Source organism: Dryobates pubescens, chromosome 6 (genome assembly GCF_014839835.1).
Source record: "Dryobates pubescens isolate bDryPub1 chromosome 6, bDryPub1.pri, whole genome shotgun sequence".
NCBI classification, from domain to species: Eukaryota; Metazoa; Chordata; class Aves; order Piciformes; family Picidae; genus Dryobates; species Dryobates pubescens.
Window position 1 is genome coordinate 7436077 of NC_071617.1, and position 21991 is coordinate 7458067.

General features: G+C 45.5%; 1 protein-coding gene across 1 annotated transcript; it reads right to left on the reverse strand.

Annotated features, from left to right (window-relative positions):
* Positions 1–4971: 4971 nt before the first annotated feature.
* On the reverse strand, positions 4972–5944 carry GJB7 (gap junction protein beta 7). The gene has a single exon (XM_009907604.2). The coding sequence runs from the start codon at positions 5942–5944 to the stop codon at positions 5168–5170; it is 777 nt and encodes a 258-aa protein (XP_009905906.2). The 3' UTR covers positions 4972–5167.
* Positions 5945–21991: the final 16047 nt, after the last annotated feature.

Genomic DNA, 21991 nt, shown 5'->3' on the forward strand with positions numbered 1-21991 from the left:
GGATTATTCTAATTACTGGATGTGACCTCCTTTCAGTAATACAAAATAGTCTTCATTTTAGGAGAGATTGGCTTGATTTTTTTTTTCTTCTCTATAGGCTTGCCTTGCCATGTAAAACTTTGCATTAAGTGCTACACTAGATCGTTCTTAAGCTATTCATCTGCATTCTGTGGCAGTTTACTTGAATAGCAGTGCAGAGGGCACGTTCCTACAGCCAAATGAAATGACTTGTGAGAGAGAGTGAGGATTATGTATGAATAAGTGGATAAGGCAGCGGCATTTTAGCTTGGGCATAGCCCTTGGTTTGCTGTCTGGTGCTAACTGCATACCTTGCCAGAGAGCCCATGCCACCATTTCAGCAGAGCCTGTTTGCTCCTCTTGCTGTTGATCCCTCCCAAGTGACTAAACTGGTACTTCTGCCAAGGTAGCAAATGCAGTCTGAATGATAAAGCCAAAACAAATCCCTGAATTTGAACTAGGAGACATCATTGTAGTCATCATAAAGCACAGGATACTGCATTCTACTTAGCAGAGGCTTCACCATCTCCCTGGATGGAGTTCCTGTCGGATGCCAGCTGCAATGATTGCAGAGAGGATCTTCTGCCGAGAAGAGGGTGGAAAACCTATGTTGATCCTCATCCACAAAGCTCAACTCAAATCTCTTGTGTTCCAGTGTACCTAAGCACTGCAGTCACTGTTAACAGACCTCACAGCTGTCTATTTGTAGAAGAATTGTGTGTTGTGCAAGTTAAGTAGTTTGAGTATTGACATTCCCAATGATAGCTACTGCATCATCTGCAGTTTTTAGACTGAGAATAGCATACACCTGTTTAGCTACACAGGATGCTATTTAAAGAAAAGAAGGAGGGGGGGAAAGAAAAAACCCCACAACAATTAGTGCCATAAATATCCAGGAAGTAATTTCTGGCTTGCATCTGACTAGAAGGTCTGGATTTTTAAGAATTGAATTTTTAATGTTGTCTTATCCCAGTTAATTGAAGTAGGTGTAGTCAGTGCCCTCTGTGGCACATTGCCTCTTGGGTAGGTCCTGGCAGCCTGTCCAACAGGTAAGCCAGTATGTTAGTTTGTAATCATGTTTTTTTCTTTAAGTCTGGATTAAAGAAGTCTGGACCAGAAGTAGAGTCTGATTTAAGATGCCATGGACTGCAGAAGGCACTGTGGTTTGGTAAAGTCACCTACAAAAGCTCACAAGGCAATAACATTTGTATTTTCATGTAGATACTTTACCTTGAATGTGATGTGTAAAACCTTCTGCTATAGCTGCAGCAGTTTGTCTGAACCAACAGCTCTTCCACAGCCTGGAGCTGTACCCCTGCCCCGGGGGCTGCCAGGAGGCTCTGCCAATTGTCAACTCTACCAGCACTGTCTCAGCCTGCGAGGTGCCTTGACACCTGCAGGCTGGTGCTGCCAGCCCCTGCCCCACCACCTAGTCCCTCTTTGTCTTCTCCCTTTTTCTCCCTGCTGCTCTGTCTCTGACTTCCAGGCATGTCACACATGAACTGCAGTGCATTTGATCAGACACTATTTTAAACCCCCTGTCACCATCAGGAATGTGCTGACTCGACCAGCAATTGCTGATGGGGAAGCAACCAAACCAAGGAATCAATGCTGAGTACAGACTGGTTTGTGAGTGAAAGGCATCTTTAAAACCAGCAGTCACCCCCTCTGGTAGTTAACTGTTTATAAAGAAATCTTACCTTGTCTGAGCACTAATTCAATGTAAAAAAAAGAGTAATAAGTTTGTCTTCACGTGTTTTGGTGTGGTGGTTCTCAGGTCATGGGCAGATGTTGGTCCTAGAGTGTTTTGGCATGTCCTGTCTATGGCTGTTGCATAGCAAGGGAGCAATGCTTGTGAAAGAAACTGAAAACAGTCACTGGCTCAGGGGAGGAAAGGTATTGGCTGTATTCTTCTTGTTTTCTGTGCCAAAGAATAGGTTGAGGCTCCCACCTGCATGGGTGTGTTACCTTGAGGGTTAGGCCAGCAGGCTGAGAGGAGCTCACTGAAGCAGGAGCTGGGTCAACAGCTTCTGCCTGTGCCCTGCTTTTTTCTTTGACTTTTGTTTTTCAAGCCTTGTCCATCACGAGGCAAGGAGGTTATTTGGCTTGTAAAGCACATGAGGATCTGCATAAGACTTGGAACTTTCCATGTTTGCAGAGATGTGTTGAGATATGGCTGAGGTAAATATTTTTGTATGAGCTTGCATGGAGCGGTTGTTTTATTTCTCCATTACAGCCTAGGCTCAGGTCAGCTTTGTACCAATGACTGTGTGCTTGAGGAGACTCTGCTTTTTACCATCTCAAGAGGGGAAAAAACACCATGTAGCACCTGAACTGAGATTTGTAAAGTTTGGCTGTTTGAGTGACTTGGAAGTTGAATACACAAGAAAAGCCTTTAAGCCTTTAGTTCAGGGACCGAGCTTATAAACTCATTTGAACCAAAAATGTAAGAGCAAATTACTTCAGGAATGGATGGATGAGTGAAACTCAAACTGGGAGCACAAAGGATTATAAAGGCAGGGAAAGGGGAAGGGGAGTTGGTGAAAAACCAAATTGTGGCTGAGAGAAAGGGGTTAGGAAGTACATGAGTTTTCCTGTTAATGCTGGCTGAGAGCAAGGGCTTAGGAAGTGCATTGAGTTTTCCTGTTCTCTCAGGTTGAGTAAAATGTGACAGAGCTGCCTGGTGTGATGCTCATTTCCTCTTTATTGGTGGCTTTGTCACAGACTCTCAAGTTTGCAGCACATGATTGGTTGATGGGTTGGACGCGATGATCTTGAAGGTCTCTTCCAACCTGGTTTATTCTATTCTGTTCTATTCTATTCTAAAAGCCACTTGGCAGCTTGTGGGTTAAGCAGAGTTGGTCCACAGCAGTTTTTCAGAGCATTTCTCATGTGAGGCACTGGCTTGGTCAAAACTGAGTTATTCTCCAGGGTTTGAAACCTGCTGATGTTAGTGTTTCATTTATCATTTCCTGGCTGCTGGAGATAGAAATAAAACCTTGAATATACATTCCAAAGAATTGAAGTTCTTGTTGCAGAGGAAAATTTTGTGGTCTGAGCAGGAGGCTCTGACCAGCTCACAGAGCTTTAGAGGATGCTCTAAAATCCTTCAAGCCCTGACTTTAGAAAGTACTTTTTTTTTTTCTTTTTATTAGAGGGCAGCTAATGCACAAATTTAATCAGAAACCTGTATTGGCTAAACTATGTTTGTTTTCTCTTCATATTCTCTCTAATAAATCTTGCTTTAAAAAAACACACCCTACTTTTTCATTAATTTTCATTAAAGTCTGTCCTCAATAATGAAAGTTGGAAGCATTTTTTTATTTCAATGTTGTTGGTGATGCATTAGGGTACAGAAGAACCAAGATAATTTGGGGGGTTCATTCTCAGGTACTGATCTGCCCAATGACAGACTAGAGGCAGTGGGTGGGAGTGGAGGCATGAGGAAAAATGTCTTCACTGTGAGTGTGCTGGAGCACTGGAACAGGCTGCCCAGGGGGATTGGGGAATCTTCCTCTCTGGAGATACTCAAAACCCACCTGGATGTGTTCCTGTGTGATCTGGTCTAAGTGATCATGCTCTGGCAGGGGGGTTGGACTGGATGATCTTTCAAGGTCCCTTCCAGGCCTTAACATTCTGTGATTCTGTAAAATCTGTGTCCAGTTCTGGGCCCCTCAATTTAAGAAGGACATTGAGACCTCAAAGATCATCAAGTCCAACCTGTCACCACAGACCTCAGGACTACTAAACCATGGCACCAAGTGCCACGTCCAGTCCCCTCTTGAACACCTCCAGGGATGGTGACTCCACCACCTCCCTGGGCAGCACATTCCAATGGCTAACAACTCTCTCTGTGAAGAACTTTCTCCTCATCTCCAGCCTAAACCTCCCCTGGTGCAGCTTGAGACTGTGTCCTCTTGTTCTGGTGCTGGTTGCCTGGGAGAAGAGACCAACCTCCTCCTGGCTACACCCACCCTTCAGGTAGTTGTAGAGAGCAATAAGGTCTTCCCTGAGCCTCCTCTTCTCCACGCTAAACAACCCCAGCTCCCTCAGCCTCTCCTCATAGGGCTGTGCTCCAAACCCCTCCCCAGCCTCATTGCCCTTCTCTGGACACATTCAAGAATCTCGATGTCCTTCTTAAATCCAGAGGCCCAGAACTGGACACAGTACTCAAGGTGTGGCCTAACCAGTGCTGAGTATAGGGGCACAACGACTTCCCTGCTCCTGCTGGCCACACTATTACCCAGGATCTGCAGTTTACCTGTTTGGGTTGGGTTGTTTGGCTTGGTGGGGTTTGTTGTGGTTTGGTTTTGTGGAGTTTGTTGTGGTTTGGTTTTGTGGGGTTTGTTGTGGTTTGGTTTAGGTTTTTTGCTTTGTTGTGCTGGGGGGGACGTTGTGGGGTTGGGTGTTTTTGTTTGGGTTTAGTTTGTTTTGGTTGGGTTGTTTGTGGGGGTTGTTGTGGTTTGGTTTAGGGTTTTTGTTGTGCTGGGGGGGACTTTGGGGGGTTGGGTGTTTTTGTTTGGGTTTAGTTTGTTTTGGTTGGGTTCTTTGTGGGGGTTGTGGTTTGGTTTGGGGGTTTTGTTTTTGGGGGGGGGTGGGTGTTGGGTGTTCTTGGTTGGATTTTCTTTGGTTGGGTTCCACTGTAGTCTAGTGGAATGGGATTGTAGCCCTCCAGTTCACTTCAAGACCCCAGGAGCCACTGTGTGCCAGTGCTTTTTTGGCTGTTTCAACAGTTACCAGCTCTCTACCTACCCGACAGACGCTGAGCATCCCTTTACTGTTCGGTGTCTTAATCCCAGGTTTTTCCAGCTCTGCAGACAAAAAGCCTCTTTTTGCTCATACCACAGCAGTTCTGTTTGAGCAATTGTTTCAGCATGATTTATCTTAAGTATCTGTGTTTGTATTTAAAAATGTAATGGAATTTTCACACTTGTCTTGCTTCAGCACGACAATATCTGGATGATTCTCTGTGTGACTTACATAATGTGACTGAATTGATCCACTCAGGTAAGGGAGGATTAATAGAGAAAAAGGCTTTCCTATGTAACTGTCCTTCCAGCTCTGTAAGGCACTGATTGGAAAAGCAAGGCATCAACTGCAGCTTGTGCAAGAGCTTGGTGATTCTGTGAAGATGGTTTCTCATCTTCTTTCAAGTCAATGGAGAACTTCTTTCACATCTGCCTTCTTCTATATGCAGAGGCAAGGACAGGGAGCTGTTGTGGGGCTGTCCTGCAGCTGCTGGCCCGTTGTGGCTATTGCTTTTTGAGCCTTCGTGTTTCTGGGTGTGCCTTTTCAGATAGCACTTCATGGAGTGTTTGAAAAGGAGGTAACTCAATTCACTCAGATTCAATACAATGCACAGGCATGAAGTTGCCACCAGAAAACGGAGGAAAATCATCTTCTCTGTGGGCTTGGAAATGTAGCAGTCTACGGTGTTGGGACATGGTCTTACGTCACATTTCACGAGGGGTGGCACTTCGAATCCATTGTACAGCTTATAAAACAGAACAAGAAACACCACCTCAAACCCTGTTTTTAAAGTAAGGCTGATAAGGTAAGTGCAGAGCAATCTTCCATCTATCTTTCCTGGGCTTTTATAAAGTTTCTGGTTGTGGTGTTTCTCTCTGTTCTCTCGGTAAGCAACATGAAAAACAACCAAGAGCGAAGGGGTAGAGACCACGATCAATTGCAAAGCCCAAAGTCTGATGTGGGAGATGGGGAAAAAGTGGTCAAAGCAGACATTTTCACAACCAGGCTGCTTGGCATTGCATTCAAATTCATCGTGTTCATATTTCCAGATGTTTTCTGCAGCCACAATGTAGACCAGCAAGCGGAATAGGAACACAACTGCTACCCAAATTCTTCCAATAGCTGTCGAATATTTGTTCACTCCGCTGAGCAGATCACGGAGGAATCCCCAGCTCATTTTTCTCCCCGAGGAAAGAGGCAAATGCTGTTTTGAAGAAACACAAGATCAGATAGATCCTTCCTCTTGGGTGAAGAAAAACAGGATAGAATAAACCAGGTTGGAAGAGACCTTCAGGATTATCGCATCCAACCTGTCAACTAATCCAACACCTCCTAATCAACTAAACTATGGCACCAAGCACCCCATCCAGTCTCCTCCTGAACACATCCAGTGATGGCGACTCCACCACCTCCCCGGGCAGCCCATTCCAATGGGCAATCACTCTCTCTGGGTAGAATTTCTTCCTAACATCCAGCCTAAACCTCCCCTGGCACAGCCTGAGACTGTGTCCTCTTGTTCTAGTGCTGGTTACCTGGGAGAAGAGACCAACCCCCACCTGGCTACAACCTCCCTTCAGGTAGTTGTAGAGAGCAATAAGGTCTGCCCTGAGCCTTCTCTTCTCCAGGCTAAGCAACCCCAGCTCCCTCAGCCTCTCCTCACAGGGCTCGTGTTCCAAACCCCTTGCCAACTTTTTTGCCCTTCCCTGGTCTTTCAAGGTGAAATGTAACCAGTAACTGAACCCATTTAAAACTATGAAGAATTTGAAAAAGGAAAACAACCACAACCTGCTCTTAGTCCTGATAATTTGTTCTTTGTGAGGATATTACTCAACATTTATTTGCTGTTAAAATAGATTTGGTCAATTAGGCTGAGAACTACTTGGGTGGTCTGCAAGTAAATAGACAGGCAGAGGTTGGTCTCTTCTCCCAGGCAACCAGCACCAGAACAAGAGGACATAGTCTCAGGCTGCGCCAGGGGACGTTTAGGCTGGAGGTTAGGAAGAAGTTCTATACAGAGAGAGTGATTGCCCATTGGAATGGGCTGCCTGGGGAGGTGGTGGAGTCACCATCACTGGAGGTGTCCAGGAGGAGACTTAATAGGGTGCTTGGTGCCATGATTTAGTTGTTTAGGTGGGTTGGATTGGTTGATGGATTGGACGCACTGATCTTGAAGGTCTCTTCCAACCTGGTCTATTCTATTCTATTCTATTCTATTCTATTCTATTCTATTCTATTCTATTCTATTCTATTCTTGCAGAGCTTTGGTTATATTTTTCCGCTTGAAGCCTTCATTTGATGCTGAGAAATGGTAGTATTGGACAACCTTCTGCTGCAAGCAACCAGCATCAGAACAAGAGGACACAGTCCCAAGCTGCACCAGGGGAAGTTTAGGCTGGAGGTGAGGAGAAAGCTCTTCACTGAGAGAGTTGTTAGCCATTGGAATGTGCTGCCCAGGGAGGTGGTGGAGTCACCGTCCCTGGAGGTGTTCAAGAGGGGATTGGACGTGGCACTTGGTGCCATGGTTTAGTCATGAGGTCTGTGGTGACAGGTTGGACTTGATCTTTGAGGTCTCTTCCACCCTTGGTGATTCTGTGAGTCTGTAAAGGGCTACAGAGCCTGTTTCATGGTGTTATTTGGGTTGTAATCAGCACAGCTCCTCTGTTCAAAGGGGCTGCAAGTGTGTCCTTAAAAGGTTATGTTTGCTTGTTGCACCACTTTTGCTATAGATAGTGGATGCTAACTCCTGGTTTTGTAGCCTTTGAAAATATAATTAATTCACTGAAGCAATTCAAAGGACATATAGAATAGACAAAAATAAAATGGAATTCAAAGATAAGGAGTTATTCAACAGACAAACAAGAGAAAATTGACTTTATGGGGCAGCACAGGCACAGCTGAAGAAATTGATTGTGGAAAACATAGGTTGTGTCGATTTGCATCAAGGTAATGCCCAACTGTTCAGACTAACAATGAAATGACTCAAAGGTTTTAAAAAGCAACAAAAGGGTCAAAAGGGGATCTACTTATCACTGTGGACATAAAGGCCACAAAAAGATTTAGCCTTTATTGGAAATGACAAAGGAGGCACTAGAGAGCCTTAGGCACTAAAAGAAAGACTTATTTGTTCCAAGTGCTCAAGGAGAAGCTGAATGGAGCAAGAAGTGAAGAGCAGGGATTTGGGGTTAGATTTACTTTAAACTCCCCCCTGCTCCATACACACACAGAGGCATACACCCCTCAACTTGGACAAAAACTGAAGGTTGGCGATAAGTTGATTTGTTGTACTCATTTCTGGCTGAAGTAATAGGGACAAGCATGAAAACGAGTGTCTGGGTTTCTTCTGCTATTAGCCAGGAAAGGAAATGGAGCAGGTAATCTCTCCTGCTTCTTGTGTACACCAACAACATACACTTTGTCCTGCTCACTAGAGACACAAATGACCAGAAGAACTTCCACACCTCATTTCCCTCAGGCATATCAGCGACTTGGTTTCCCCTCTTAAAGGCTGCAGCTGTTCCACGCTGAGCAAACAGCAACCTGAATGCACCATTAGCTTCTGAGTGTGCTGAATGTAATTTATTGAGTAAAGTGTTTGAATAATGCTATTGTTGTTGAATATATTCATCAAATAATCATTTATGTTGTTCAGTGAGGTCTGCAGAAGGTTGGCTAATGTACATTCAGTAATGCATCCATTGAAAAGCACAGAGCTCAGAGAATTAGTTCATCTAGATTTGGATCAGCTCTGCCAACTTAATTACTTTAAAAGCAGAAAAGGTATCTTTATGCAGAGGAAAATGGGAGGAAAAGTAAGAACAGACTAAGTAGAGATGAAGTGGGGAAAGCATCCAAAGTGTTCGGGGCACAAAGAGGGCAGGGCACTTGGAGCTCAGTGAGCAGGCAAATTGCAAGCAGGCAGCACAGTATTATGGGAAATGGAGATAGAACAGCAAGAAATAACAGAAAGAACATGAGCCTGGGAACAGCAGACCTGTGAGTTCTGTATTCAGCAAGCTGAATTACCCTTACAGGCTGAGAGGTGGAAAACCACTTTGTTTTTCTGATATAAACATTACTTATGAGAGCACTTTGCTACACCTGCAATTTACCTTTTTCTCCTCTTCTCTTCTCTTCTCTTCTCTTCTCTTCTCTTCTCTTCTCTTCTCTTCTCTTCTCTTCTCTTCTCTTCTCTTCTCTTCTCTTCTCTTCTCTTCTCTTCTTCTTCTCTTCTTCTTCTCTTCTTCTTCTCCTCTTTTCAAAAGGAACTGTAAATAGTGGCCAAAATCATAGGGCAGAGAGATGAAATAAAAAATCACCAAGGTGGATATAGGATCATTTAAAAAGCAGAGCTCGTAAGAATCTTGAGAGTTCATCTTCTCCTTATTTTATTGTTTACCATTTAATCAAAATGTCATTGCAGTGCCTGATATAAGGAGTCCTGTGTCCAGTTCTGGGACCCTCAGTTTAGGAAAGATGTTGTGTTGCTGGTTTGGAGCACAGCCCTATGAGGAGAGGCTGAGGGAGCTGGGGTTGCTTAGCCTGGAGAAGAGGAGGCTCAGGGGAGACCTTATTGCTCTCCACAACTACCTGGAGGGAGGTTACAGCCAGGTGGGGGTTGGTCTCTTCTCCCAGGCAACCGTCACCAGAACAAGAGGACACAGTCTCAAGCTGCACCAGGGGAGGTTTAGGCTGGATGTTAGGAAGAAGTTCTTCATAGGCAGAGAGACTGGCCATTGGAATGTGCTGCCCAGGGAGGTGGTGGAGTCACCATCCCTGGAGGTGTTTAGGAAGAGACTGGATGGGGTGCTTGGTGCCATGGTTTAGTTGCTTAGATAGTGTTGGGTGATAGGTTGGGCTCAAAGATCTCAACAGTCTTTTCCAACCTGGTCTATTCTATTCTATTCTATTCTATTCTATTCTATTCTATTCTATTCTATTCTATTCTATTCTATTCTATTCTATTCTATTCTATTCTATTCTATTCTATTTATGCATCCTTATTTTATGGTTGCTGAGTTTTTGTGCTTGTTTCCCTGACTACTCACTGCTTCCTTACTGACTACCAGAGTTGTAATGTTTCCAGGGTTGACAAGAACTGATTTGCTTCATTCTCTGGTCCTAAGAAGGTTTTGTTGCGCATACAGTGTTCCTGAGAGTCCAGTCTACTCTTAAATTGATGGAAATTCCACTAGCCCTGTGCCCCAGCATGGTGCATCTCTTCCAGTGCTCCAGTACACAAGATGGAGCAGGAAACCTGGAAACACCAAGTCCAGCTCCCTTGGAAGTCATCCTACCACTCTGCACATGCACCAAACTGTTGCACATCTGTGACAGGAGCTGAAAAACTACTGCTACAAGTCACTAACCTTGCAATGCCTCTTTTGGTTCAGTGCTGAGAGTGCCAATGCAGGGTGATTTCCAGGTTCTTACCAAAAAAAGCCAAGAAGAGAAAAAAGGAGAGGTCACAAAAGATTAACTTTGCCTTGTTCAGACAGCTCATCTCTTAGCATAAAATAAGTGAAGCTGTAACAGTAGCACAGTATTGATACTCATTGCTTTTTAAGGCTCTTCAGAACCAAGACAGAAAAGGACTGCCAACCCACGAGCAAACACAGCCCTGCTGGTCTGCATGCTGGCCACTTCTGCCAAGGCTGCTATTAGCTGTGCAGAAGTCCATGGTCCTCAAGCTAATTTGTGCCAAAGGTTTCCCACCTTTTTCATCCTTCAGATGCTTCCAGTAGAAGTAGAGGCCTCTGAATGGCAGATGTAAACAGAGCAGCAATAGGTTTGCTCTTCTCTCACAGATCAGCAGGAAGTAAGCTATAGACATTTTATATTGAACTTCATTGGTACAAACTCTTCATTATCACGTAATAAGAAACGGATTCCTCTCCTCAAAACATCAACAATATGGACAGAGAAAGCACATTCTTTGGTGGAGGATATGTCCACCAGAGAGGTGGTATGGGTTTATCCAGTATCACTCAGCATGTCAGAGGCAAAGCTAATTAAAAAAGCCACAGTGTCTCATAGTCCCATCCCTTGCTCTCACCTTCCTTAACTTACTGATCCTAACCTCTCACTGTTTCATGTCTATTATTAACTTTTAACCCCTCAAAGCAAGAAATGATCCCTTTGATACATTAGGAGATAAACCTTTGGATACTGTGCTATTGTCCTGGCTTTGCTGGGACAGAATCCCAGGCCAGCCATGGGCTGCAGGCCATCAGCAGTCCTGAGTCAGCCAGGACAGCTGCCTGGAGCTGGCTCACAGGTGTATCCCATATCATGGCCATTTCATTAAATCTGTTTTCACGTCAACCTGTAGGTCTCCTCTCCTTTCCCAATTCCTCTTCTCTGCTGAGGAGGAGCCTTGGGTGATAAGAGCATCTGCTCTAAAATGTAGCCCCACATAAGGGCTAATTTTAGGCAGCTATTAAAAGTAGAATTCCACAAAGTACACAAAGTAGAATTCCACAAACATGTAGTACTTAAACCACACCTGTGATGTGTAAAAACCATCAGTCTAGGTATTTATTTACCAACTGACTACAGGAAGGAAAAGACTAGACAGAAGAGAGCTCAGCTGGTCACTTAGCACTAGACTGGAGCTGGTTGGGTTAGCTTTTACACCTGACAAAAAAGGTCAGGGGGCCAGAACATCTCTCCTGTGAAGACAGGCGGAGGGAGCTGGGGCTCTTCAGCCGAGAGAAGAGAAGGCTCCAGTGAGACCTAATAGCAGCCTCCCAGTACCTGAAGGGGGCCTACAAGAAGGATGGAGAGAGACTGTTTACAAAGGCCTGCAGTGACAGGATGAGGGACAATGGCTTCAAGCTAGAGAAGGGCAGATTTAGATTGGATGTTAGGAACATGTTTGTTACTGTAAGGTTGGGGGAGCACTGTAACAGGTTGCCCAGGGAGGTGATTGAGGCCCCTTGCCTGGAGATATTCAAGGTGAGGCTTGACAGGGCTCTGGGCAACCTGATCTAATTGAGGATGTCCCTGCTGACTGCAGGGGGGGTTGGACTAGGTGATCTTTGGAGGTGCCTTCACACACAAACCCTTCTATGATTCTGTGACTTTCACATAAGCTTCTGCAGTGGCTTGAGACAAATCTTCCTTTCTGGTCTTCAGGATCCTAGCTGCCAAACACTCACTTCTCTGAAAATCTCACTTCAGAACTGCATCTTTAGTAAGCTTTGTAGTCTTAAGCACACTTGGCATTGTTTTTTAGAGCCAGTGGTGGCAAAATCCTGCCTTGTTTTGTATTTGGGGAAACTGCAAACACCACTTAATAACCCAGCAGCTGCTGAGTGTGATGCTTTGCCAGCTGCTAATTGCTGTGGTCTCTCCTCCAGAGCAATGAATGGGTTTTGAGAGAGGGCAGACACAGTTCACTGCTTCTTTTGTTCCTTGGGTAAAATGTAATTAAACAAAAATTAAACTCAGAAGCAGCCAAAATGACTACTTTTTTTCCCCCTAAAGTCATGGTGCCTGTGTTTCACCTGCACAGCTGCTGCATTTCTCATCACCCTTGTGTCAAAGAGGGGACCAAACAGGTTACCTCTCTATCCCATGTAAACAAAAACTCCCTCTGCAGCAAATGATCTTCAACATTAATAAATGTTTCTGCTCTGTTCAGGCTATTGCTTAACTCTTGAATCAATTCATTAAAAAAAAGGTAGTCATTTAAAAGCCAAAAGATTACCACTTGAGCAGGATCACAGGTGTTAGGAGGTGGAAGGGAGCTCTGGAGATCGAGTCCAACCCCCCTGAAAGAGCAGGACCATAGAATCTAGGGCAGGTTGCACAGGAACACATATAGATGGGTCTTGAAAGTCTTCAGAGAAGGAGACTCCACAACCTCTCTGGGGAGCCAGTTCCAGAACAAGAGGACACAGTCTCAAGCTGTGCCAGGAGAGGTTTAGGCTGGATGGTAGGAAGAAGTTCTTCATAGAAAGAGTGATTGGAATGGGCTGCCCAGGGAGGTGGTGGAGTCACCATCACTGGAGGTGTTTAGGAAGAGACTGGATGGAGTGCTTGGTGCCATGGTTTAGTTGATTAGATGGTGTTGGATGATAGGTTGGACTCAATGATCTCAAAGGTCTCTTCCAACCTGGTTAATTCTATTCTATTTTTACAGCAAAGAAGTTCTTCCTTGTGTTGAGGTGGTGTGGTGGGTTGAAAATTCCCCCCCAACATAAAATTGCCAGACCAGCTCAGTTGGAAGCAAATGAAGCTGTATTTACAAGCAAAACTTTAATCTAAATGAAATGCAAGAAATATGTACAAAATATACAATATTTACAGGTATTTATAATTTATAACCAGCACAAGAACCACCCCCCTAGACAAAAACCAGGAGGCTAATAGCTTCCCTTTCCCTGCTCCCTTCCCTACCCCACCCTGTGCACATGGGACAAGAGAAAGAGCAGAGAGTTGTTTGTTAGTACTTAGCCACCCCAAAGCAATGCAGCCAAGGTCAGCAAAACCCAGCAGCAGCAGCACCAGCCAGAGCAGAGGAAGCAAAAAGAGAGAAAGTTTACATATCCAACTTTTATGTTTGTTGTTTGTCCTAGGGGGTTATTTAGAACTTCCCATTATTTTCCTTTTTACACCCAGTGGTGATTTATTTACACTCTACCACTTTCTGTTCAAGATCTGGGGGAAATTTTCAAGGCACGGCACAAAACTACCACAGGTGGCACTTCCTGTGCTGTAGTTTACATCCATTGCCCCTTGTCCTAGCACAGGGCACAAGTGATAGCAGCAGAGGCTGTCCCTTCATCCCTGACACCCAGCCCTCATATATTTACATCATCAATGGCCATGCTACAGTTTGTGACTCCTTAATAGTTATAAAGTACTACTACTATTTTAGCTGTTTTATGCTGACTGATGGGACATATTCATGAGGTTATTTCAAGCCTGGCTGAGATTAGAAAAGCAAGTTTTCATTTTGCACAACTGTATTTTACAAGAAGAAACTCTCTAACTTACCTGTCACAGTAAATGATTACAGCTGGACCCCAGCTTTCTGGTGGCACCAACAATCAATGATTCGTCTCCGAGAAAGGGAATTACCGCTTCAAGCCTCGAAAATGGAAGCTGCTGGTCTCCTAGGGAATATAAACTGAATGAGTGAAACCTGATCATCTCTCCTGGCACACTATTCAAACCTGAACCATAATGTGCCTTGTATCATCAGCAAGCCATGAGGAAACTGCAGCATTTGTTTAAACTCACAGGCGTTATCTGCAGCTTTTGAGCAAGCATTGGCTCTAAGGCTGTACACTTTGTGCTTTCACAGTAGCGACGGCAGACCCTGAAGGCACGTGTGCTGGGGGGTCCAAAGCAGCAGAAAATGATCTGGGCCTCTGTGAGAGAGGTGTAGCCTGTGCACCTGCAAGCCAAGAAGTCACTTGAGTGTTTCAGTCTTGCACAAACACATGCAGAAGACTCCCCACAAAGAACCTGCTTTTGGTATGTTGCTCCTACAGGAATGATTTGGGGACACGGGCAGGCAGTGTGAGCTTGCAGCCCAGAAGGTCAATCACATCCTGGGCTGCATCAAAAGATATGCTGCCAGCAGATCCAGAGAGGTGATTCTGCCACTGCACTCTGCTCTGCTGAGACCTCACCTGGAGTTATGTGTACAGGTCTGGAGCCCTCAATACAGGAAGGACATGGACCTGATGGAGAGGGTCCAGAGGAGGGCCATGAAAATGATCAGGGGGTTGGAGCACCTCTACTATGAGGACAGGTTGAGGGAGCTGAGGTTGTTCAGCCTGGAGAGCAGGAGGCTCCAGAGAGACCTAATAGCAATCTTCCAATACCTGAAGGGGGCCTATGAGAAGGATGGAGAGAGACTGTCTACAAAGGCCTGGAGTGATAGGATGAGGGACAATGGATTCGAAGTAGAGAAGAGCAGATTTAAGATGGATGTTAGGAACAAGTTTGCTGCTGTAAGGGTGGTGGAACACTGAACAGGTTGCCCAGGGAGGTGGTTGAGGCCCCATCCCTGGGGATATTCAAGGTGAGGCTTGACAGGGCTCTGCACAACCTGACCTAGTTGTGGAAATCCCTGCTGACTGTAGGGGTGGGGGTGAGAGGGTGGTTGGACTATATGACCTTTGGGGGTCCCTTCCAGCCTGGACCATTCTATGATCTGGCTAGCTCCCCCATTCAGATGCTGCTTCACTGCTAACCTTCATCTCATCCAATTTCTGCTCTCTGTGATATTAACTTTATTGCAATATCAAAATGGCAAGAAGGGCCTGCAAGAAACACTTCTTGACTCTTAGCACCCCTACATAGCATGGCCTCTACAATTTTTTATTATTATAGTAACTTTGTTCATATGATACATTTGAACAGTGTATAGAATCATGGTAACCATCTGAAAGTCACCTAAGAGCCTTAACTCCCACCTTGCTTGCTCTTTGTTATTGTACATTAGATTTGTATTTTGGGGTCCCCTGGGCAAGTCATTTGTCCACTGAGGATCAATATTCTTTTAGACACACATTGCTCCTGACAATACATTACAGAAATGGCCAGGTACATCTTTCTGATAGAATTTTAAATTACAGTGGTTTTCCCAAGTAACTGAAGGCTTTTTTTTTCCCTTGCTATTAAACTGTAGAATAGAATAGAGTAGACTAGAATAGAGGAGAGGAGACTCGAGGAGAGGAGACTCGAGGAGAGGAGACTCGAGGAGAGGAGACTCGAGGAGAGGAGAGGAGACTCGAGGAGAGGAGACTCGAGGAGAGGAGAGGAGACTCGAGGAGAGGAGACTCGAGGAGAGGAGACTCGAGGAGAGGAGACTCGAGGAGAGGAGAGGAGACTCGAGGAGACTCGAGGAGACTCGAGGAGAGGAGACTCGAGGAGACTCGAGGAGACTCGAGAGGAGAGGAGAGGAGAGGAGAGGAGAGGAGAGGAGAGGAGAGGAGAGGAGAGGAGAGGAGAGGAGAGGAGAGGAGAGGAGAGGAGAGGAGAGGAGACTCGAGGAGAGGAGAGGAGACTCGAGGAGAGGAGAGGAGACTCGAGGAGAGGAGAGGAGAGGAGAGGAGAGGAGAGGAGAGGAGAGGGGAGGGGAGGGGAGGGGAGGGGAGGGGAGGGGAGGGGAGGGGAGGGGAGGGGAGGGGAGGGGAGAATGAAATCAACCAGGTTGGAAAAGACCTTTGAGATCATCGAGTTCAACCTATCACCCAACACCATCTAATCAACTAAACCATGGCACCAAGTGCCTCATCCAGTCTCTTCCTAAACACCTCCACCTCCCTGGGCAGCCCATTCCAACAATCGGACTCTCTTTCCATGAACAACTTCTTCCTAGCATCCAGTCTAAATCTCCCCTGGTGCAGCTTGAGACTGTGTCCTCTTGTTCTGTGGGTGGTTGCCTTGTTGTAGTTTGGTTACTGTACAGGCTAATTCCCACATTGGACAAGGCAGCTGAGCCACTGCCTACCAGAAAGCCCCTATCTTTATTTTCAATTACTAAGCAATGGAACAAGTGTTCATATCCTGCCTTATGCATCTTTGTCATGCATCATTGCTTTGGTGGTCCTTTTTACCTGGGATGTGGCTGCACCCCTGAGGTATAGCCCAGGAAGGCTGAACTCTTTGCCTCTGAAATTAATTCTTCACAGTGTAATTTATTCATCTTAAATTTACTGTGGCTTTTATCTGGGAATTATATGTGCATGTTCAGCAGTTTTACAGAGAGGAAGGTGTCACATAGCTTAATACATGAATCAGGACTTTGCTCCTGTCCCCAGAAAAGGTGATGCCTCTGAAGGATGACTGAAGGTGCCAGAGCTTGGAGCCGGACAGCAGGTAGCACAGAGCCTCCCAGCTGCCTGCTGGAGGGAGCTTCCTCCAGGTGAATGGCTTCCTCCCAATACTACTGCTGAATGCCTGGCAAAAGGCACAGCTGGCTGAATAAAATTCATTTCACATCATCAATTCAAAGCCAAAATGACTGCAGGAATTCTATGATTACCTCCAGTACTGAGAGAGCTAAAATTTGACTTTAAATCTAAACTTTATTATAGCATTAAAGGCATCTGAGCAACTGCACTTCTCCTACAGAGACAAGCCCCAACAGCTCATTTTTCATTAATTGGAACTGCATGGTTACAATCCTATCACTTAAATGTCAAAGCTGTTTAGGGATCTTTATGACACCCACAGCTATATCCCTATCTGACCTAGTATGTAAACATTAGACACTGCCAGTCTACTGCAGTTCAGCATGTGATTGTATTTAGATACTGAAAAGACAACTGTAAGGTGCAGAAAATCTGAAGAGCTCCAGATTTCAGGGTGCTCATGTCCCTCACTACAGAGTTCACTCTGTTGAACCTGTGAAATGTCTACCCTCCAGAGTATTCCTAGGAGCTATGTTTGCTGCCCGAGATCTGAAGGGTGCCCAGATCAGTGAGACCACTGGCTGCAGGATTTTACTTTACCACAGCTTACGCTGACTGGGGAACCTGGATAGGATAGGATAGGATAGGATAGGATAGGATAGGATAGGATAGGATAGGATAGGATAGGATAGGATAGGATAGGACCAGGTTGGAAGAGACCTTCAAGATCGTCGCGTCCAACCCATCAACCAATCCAACACCACCTAAACAACTAACCCATGGCACCAAGCACCCCATCAAGTCTCCTCCTGAACACCTCCAATGATGGTGACTCCACCACCTCCCTGGGCAGCCCATTCCAATGGGCAATTACTCTCTCTGTGTAGAACTTTTTCCTAACCTCCAGCCTAAACCTCCCCTGGTGCAGCCTGAGACTGTGTCCTCTTGTTCTGGTGCTGGCTGCCTGGGAGAAGAGACCACCATCCGCCTGTCTACCGTTTGGTCTGTGCTCCCAGTTCCAGATGCCACCCCAACTCATTGCCCTGCTTACTTCAAACTGTCTCACCTATCCAATTGGAAAAAAAAAAGTGTTGTTTTTTCTTTTCTGGCAATGTTAGTCTTCAACTGGACTAGGGAGCAATATTGATGTCTTCCAAGGCTGAGTAATTCTGAGTTCTCTCATGCAAAGAAAGCTACAGCAACCACAAGTGAAAACAAGTCTCCCCTTGCCCCTTTCTTTTTGGAGGTGCAATCTTAGGTTAGCTCAGGTTTGTCTTTACACCCCACTCTAGGATGCACCGGGCTGTGTATTGTTGCAGTGAGCAAATTCAGTGCTGCACGTCTCTCTGCTCTTTCTTCTCAGTATAAACCAGCTTTTTCTTTCCAGGGGGCGCATTTTGGGCTTGGCATTATTCTGTTCCCAGTCAGTAATAATTTGCTCACTCGTTAATGAAAGCAGAACCAAACAAAGTGCCTTTCTCCTTCCACACTGAGCTTAATCAGTGTTTGAAGAGCAACAATTGCTTTAATCTTTGCCTGAACCCACGGCTGGCTGATTTGTTTGTCTCTCAGAGACACAGCTGCCTAACAAGTGGTATGGAAGGCATAATATTATGAAACACAGAAGATTTTGCTCTCACAGATTTCGTGGCTTTAAAATGCATTTTGCCTTAAAACAGTTTTGGATTGTCAGTGGTCCCAACCAGTGCCTGCTGCTGCTTGAAAACTCTGCTTTCTTTCAGTGGGAGTGACAGAAACGAGCGACAGCGGCTGAAAAGCAACACAAGGGCTCTTGAGGCTGACATCAGCTGAGCAACAGCTCCACAGAAAGCAGCCCTCAGCGCTGCCTCTGTCTAGCTGCAGACCTGTTTGTTTCTTTTCCTGCACTGATGTCCTCAATGTGGCAATGCTGTTTCACACGCCTCAGTGCAGCAGTGGTTCCCCTCACGATTAGCTTAGTCAGTAAGGTGAAGGCATTACTTGTAATTCCTGAGTTTTCCTTTCCCTTCTACCCCAGATTTGTTCAGAACAACAACAAAACCCAACACCAAACCAACAAAAAACCCAAACAACAACCACCAAATACCAACCAAACCCCCTCCCAGCTGTGAGCTGTAATTAAAATGTCAGGAAACTCACAGTGTGTCAAACATTGTATAAATCAGGTAAAAGAAGAATATAAAGACACACAACACACCCTAACAAAAACCTGATGGAAGTTGCCCCTCTCACTACAAATCATACCAGTGCTGAAGTCCCAGTATTGATGCAAAAAGACATTTTTCTGCCCACAACAGTTGTGTAACTGTCTCCCTGAAGTAGGGATAAGCTTATCAGTAGCTTGAGGCATTCTATCTTTATTTTGAAGCTCTGTTCTCGTGTGAGTACTCAAAAAAAGCAGGAGCTGTGAGGTGAATCAGCAAAGACACAGACAGGCTGCTGCCCCCCAGCCTGCACTAGGCTTGGCCATCATAGAATCAGAGAAACATAGAATCAGTCAGGGTTGGAAGGGACCACAAGGATCATCTACCTCCAACCCCCCTGCCATGGGCAGGGACACCTCACACTAGATCAGGCTGGCCAGAGCCTCGTCCAGCCTGGTCTTAAACACCTCCAGGGATGGGACCTCAACCACCTCCCCGGACAACCCATTCCAGGGCTTCACCACTCTCATGGTGAAGAACTTCCTCCTCACCTCCAGCCTGAATCTCCCCACCTCCAGCTTCATTCCATTCCCCCTAGTCCTATCACTACCTGAGAGCCTGAGAACTCCCTCCCCAGCCTTCTTGTAGGCCCTATTCAGATACTGGAAGGCCACAATTAGGTCACCTTGGAGCCTTCTCTTCTCCAGACTGAACAGCCCCAACTCCTTCAGTCTATCCTCATAGGAGAGGTGCTCCAGCCCTCTGATCATCCTCATGGCCCCTCTCTGGACACCTTCCAGCACCTCCAGATCCCTCTTGTAATAGGGGCTCCAGAACTGGACACAGTACTCCAGGTGGGGTCTCAGCAGAGCTGAGTAGAGGGGGAGAATCACCTCCCTTGACCTGCTGGCCACACTTCTCTTGATGCAGCCCAGGATCTGATTGGCTTTCCGGGCTGCAAGTGCACACTGAGCTCATGTTGAGCTTCTCCTACACCAGCACCCCCAAGTCTCTCTCCTCAGGGCTTCTTTCCAGCCAGTCACTGCCCAGCCTGTATGTGTGGGACACTGCACCAGATTTGCTCTGGTCCCCATGGAGGCTCTGCTGCAGCTCAAATGATAAGGGCATGCGGGTCTCAAGAAAAGCAGAAGCTGCTATTATGTTTTGAATGGCCTCAGCACAAAGCACAATGCTGAATGCAAAATCCTAAAGGAATCTATTTAAAAGGAACACAAATCTCAGCAACAGACTTTGGGTTGGAAAAGGAAGAGGGGTTCTGTGTGGTTACTTTTCAGGGGAGATACTCAAGATGTTAAAGAGGATGGGTGACTCAGGAATACCACAGATGTTTACAGTTCTACACTTTATAGAGTCTCTTCTATAAAAAAGATGACAGTCAACTTTGTAAGCCTTGATGGTTGGAGCATTTCAGCATCCCCTTGGGTCAGATGATAGCAACATATGATTCATATTAAAGATAAAACAAGATGCTTTCCCACAGCCATAAAGCAAAATTAGGAACAGTAAGCAGTCCAAGATTTTTTTTCTTTCACTGCAGAGTTAATCTGGATACTTGGCACCTGCTCAGTGTATGCTGACTACCACCACCCACATCAAAACCCAACCCCATTTCTATCTCTCTCTCTCTGCTTCTTTCTCTTTCTCTGCATAAAGCCTTATCCCACAACTTTTCAGATGGAGCATTATTTTCTCTCCAGCCAGTGGTGTTCTTTGTACTATGTATGATCTCTTCCTCTGTTAATCATGCCTGGGAATTAGTTAGCCATTATAGGAAAGATGGAAAGTGCTAAAGAACTTGCAGCAGTCTAACAATACTTGTCACTATCATCAGGCAAATGTGTTCTGGCATAAACTCATCCTGCCATGACCTCGAAAATATCATTATGACCCTGGCTGGCCTTGAGTCATAAGGTTTATCTTCAAGGATGGGGTTAGTTAATGACAGTAACTGCTGGGAAGCAGTGCACTTGCTGATAAGTGACTGAGCTTTTCAGTGTGGTGATGTAAGTGTTTTGCATTCCCATGTACAGTAGTGTCAGACACTTGGGAGCTGTAGACAGAGCATCTCCTACAGTACTGTAAGCCCCCCCTCCCATCCTTTCCCTCAAACCAAGGCTCAGGCAAAAACCTTCTCCCAGCTTCTTTCAATTACAGAATCATAAAAGCAAATGAGAGCAGCAACCTTCACTCAGACATGACTTCTACTCAACAGTTTCCAAACAAAATCAGCTGTGTGTCATATGCTTCCAAAACAATACCTACCAGATTAGCAGATGGCATGTTGTGAATTAAATGTTGACACAAAACACAGACATACCACTTGGCTCTCTCTTGACACCAAAACTGATTTCCCTGCTATTTTCTCCATGATATTTACACACAGGAAAAAAAATCAAAAATAAAAAAATAACTCTTTAGGTACTCCATCTGGATTTAGAAGGAACAACTTAACCTGCAATATCCTATTACTCTGCCATCTGTCAAGAAATGAATAAATGCAGTTCGATTACTGCAAAAGAAAACACGGAGGGAGGGGCTCTCAGAGTCTGGGTGCTTCTACATTTATGCTTCTCCCCCTCCTCCTCCTCCATGGCCACAATAACCAGATGCTCTACCATGTCCTCCAGATATGGAGAAGTGTGAGTGCAGAATCACAGAATGATAGTGGATGTAGGGACCTCTGGAAACCATCTAGTCCAATGCCCCTGCCAGAGCAAGTTCAGCCAGAGCAGGTTGCACAGGATAGCGTCCAGGCTGTCTTTGAATTACTGCAGAGATAGAGACCTGCAGAAGAGGAGACTCAGCGCAGACCTTACTGCTCTCTACAACTACCTGAAGGGAGGTTGTAGACAGGTGGAGGTTGGTCTCTTGTCCCAGGCAACCAGCACCAGAACAAGAGGACACAGTCTCAAGCTGCACCAAAGTAGGTTTAGACTGGAGGTTAGGAAGAAGTTCTACACAGAGAGAGTGATTGCCCATTGGAGTGGGCTGCCCAGGAGTCACTGTCATTGGAGATGTTCAGGAGGAGACTTGACAGGGTGCTTGGTTGCATGGTTTAGTTGATTAGGTGGTGTTGGATGATAGGTTGGATGCAATGATCTTGAGGGTCTCTTACAACCTGGTCTGGTCTGGTCTGGTCTATTCTATTCTATTCTGTTCTTTTTGGGCAGCCTGTTCCAGTGCTCC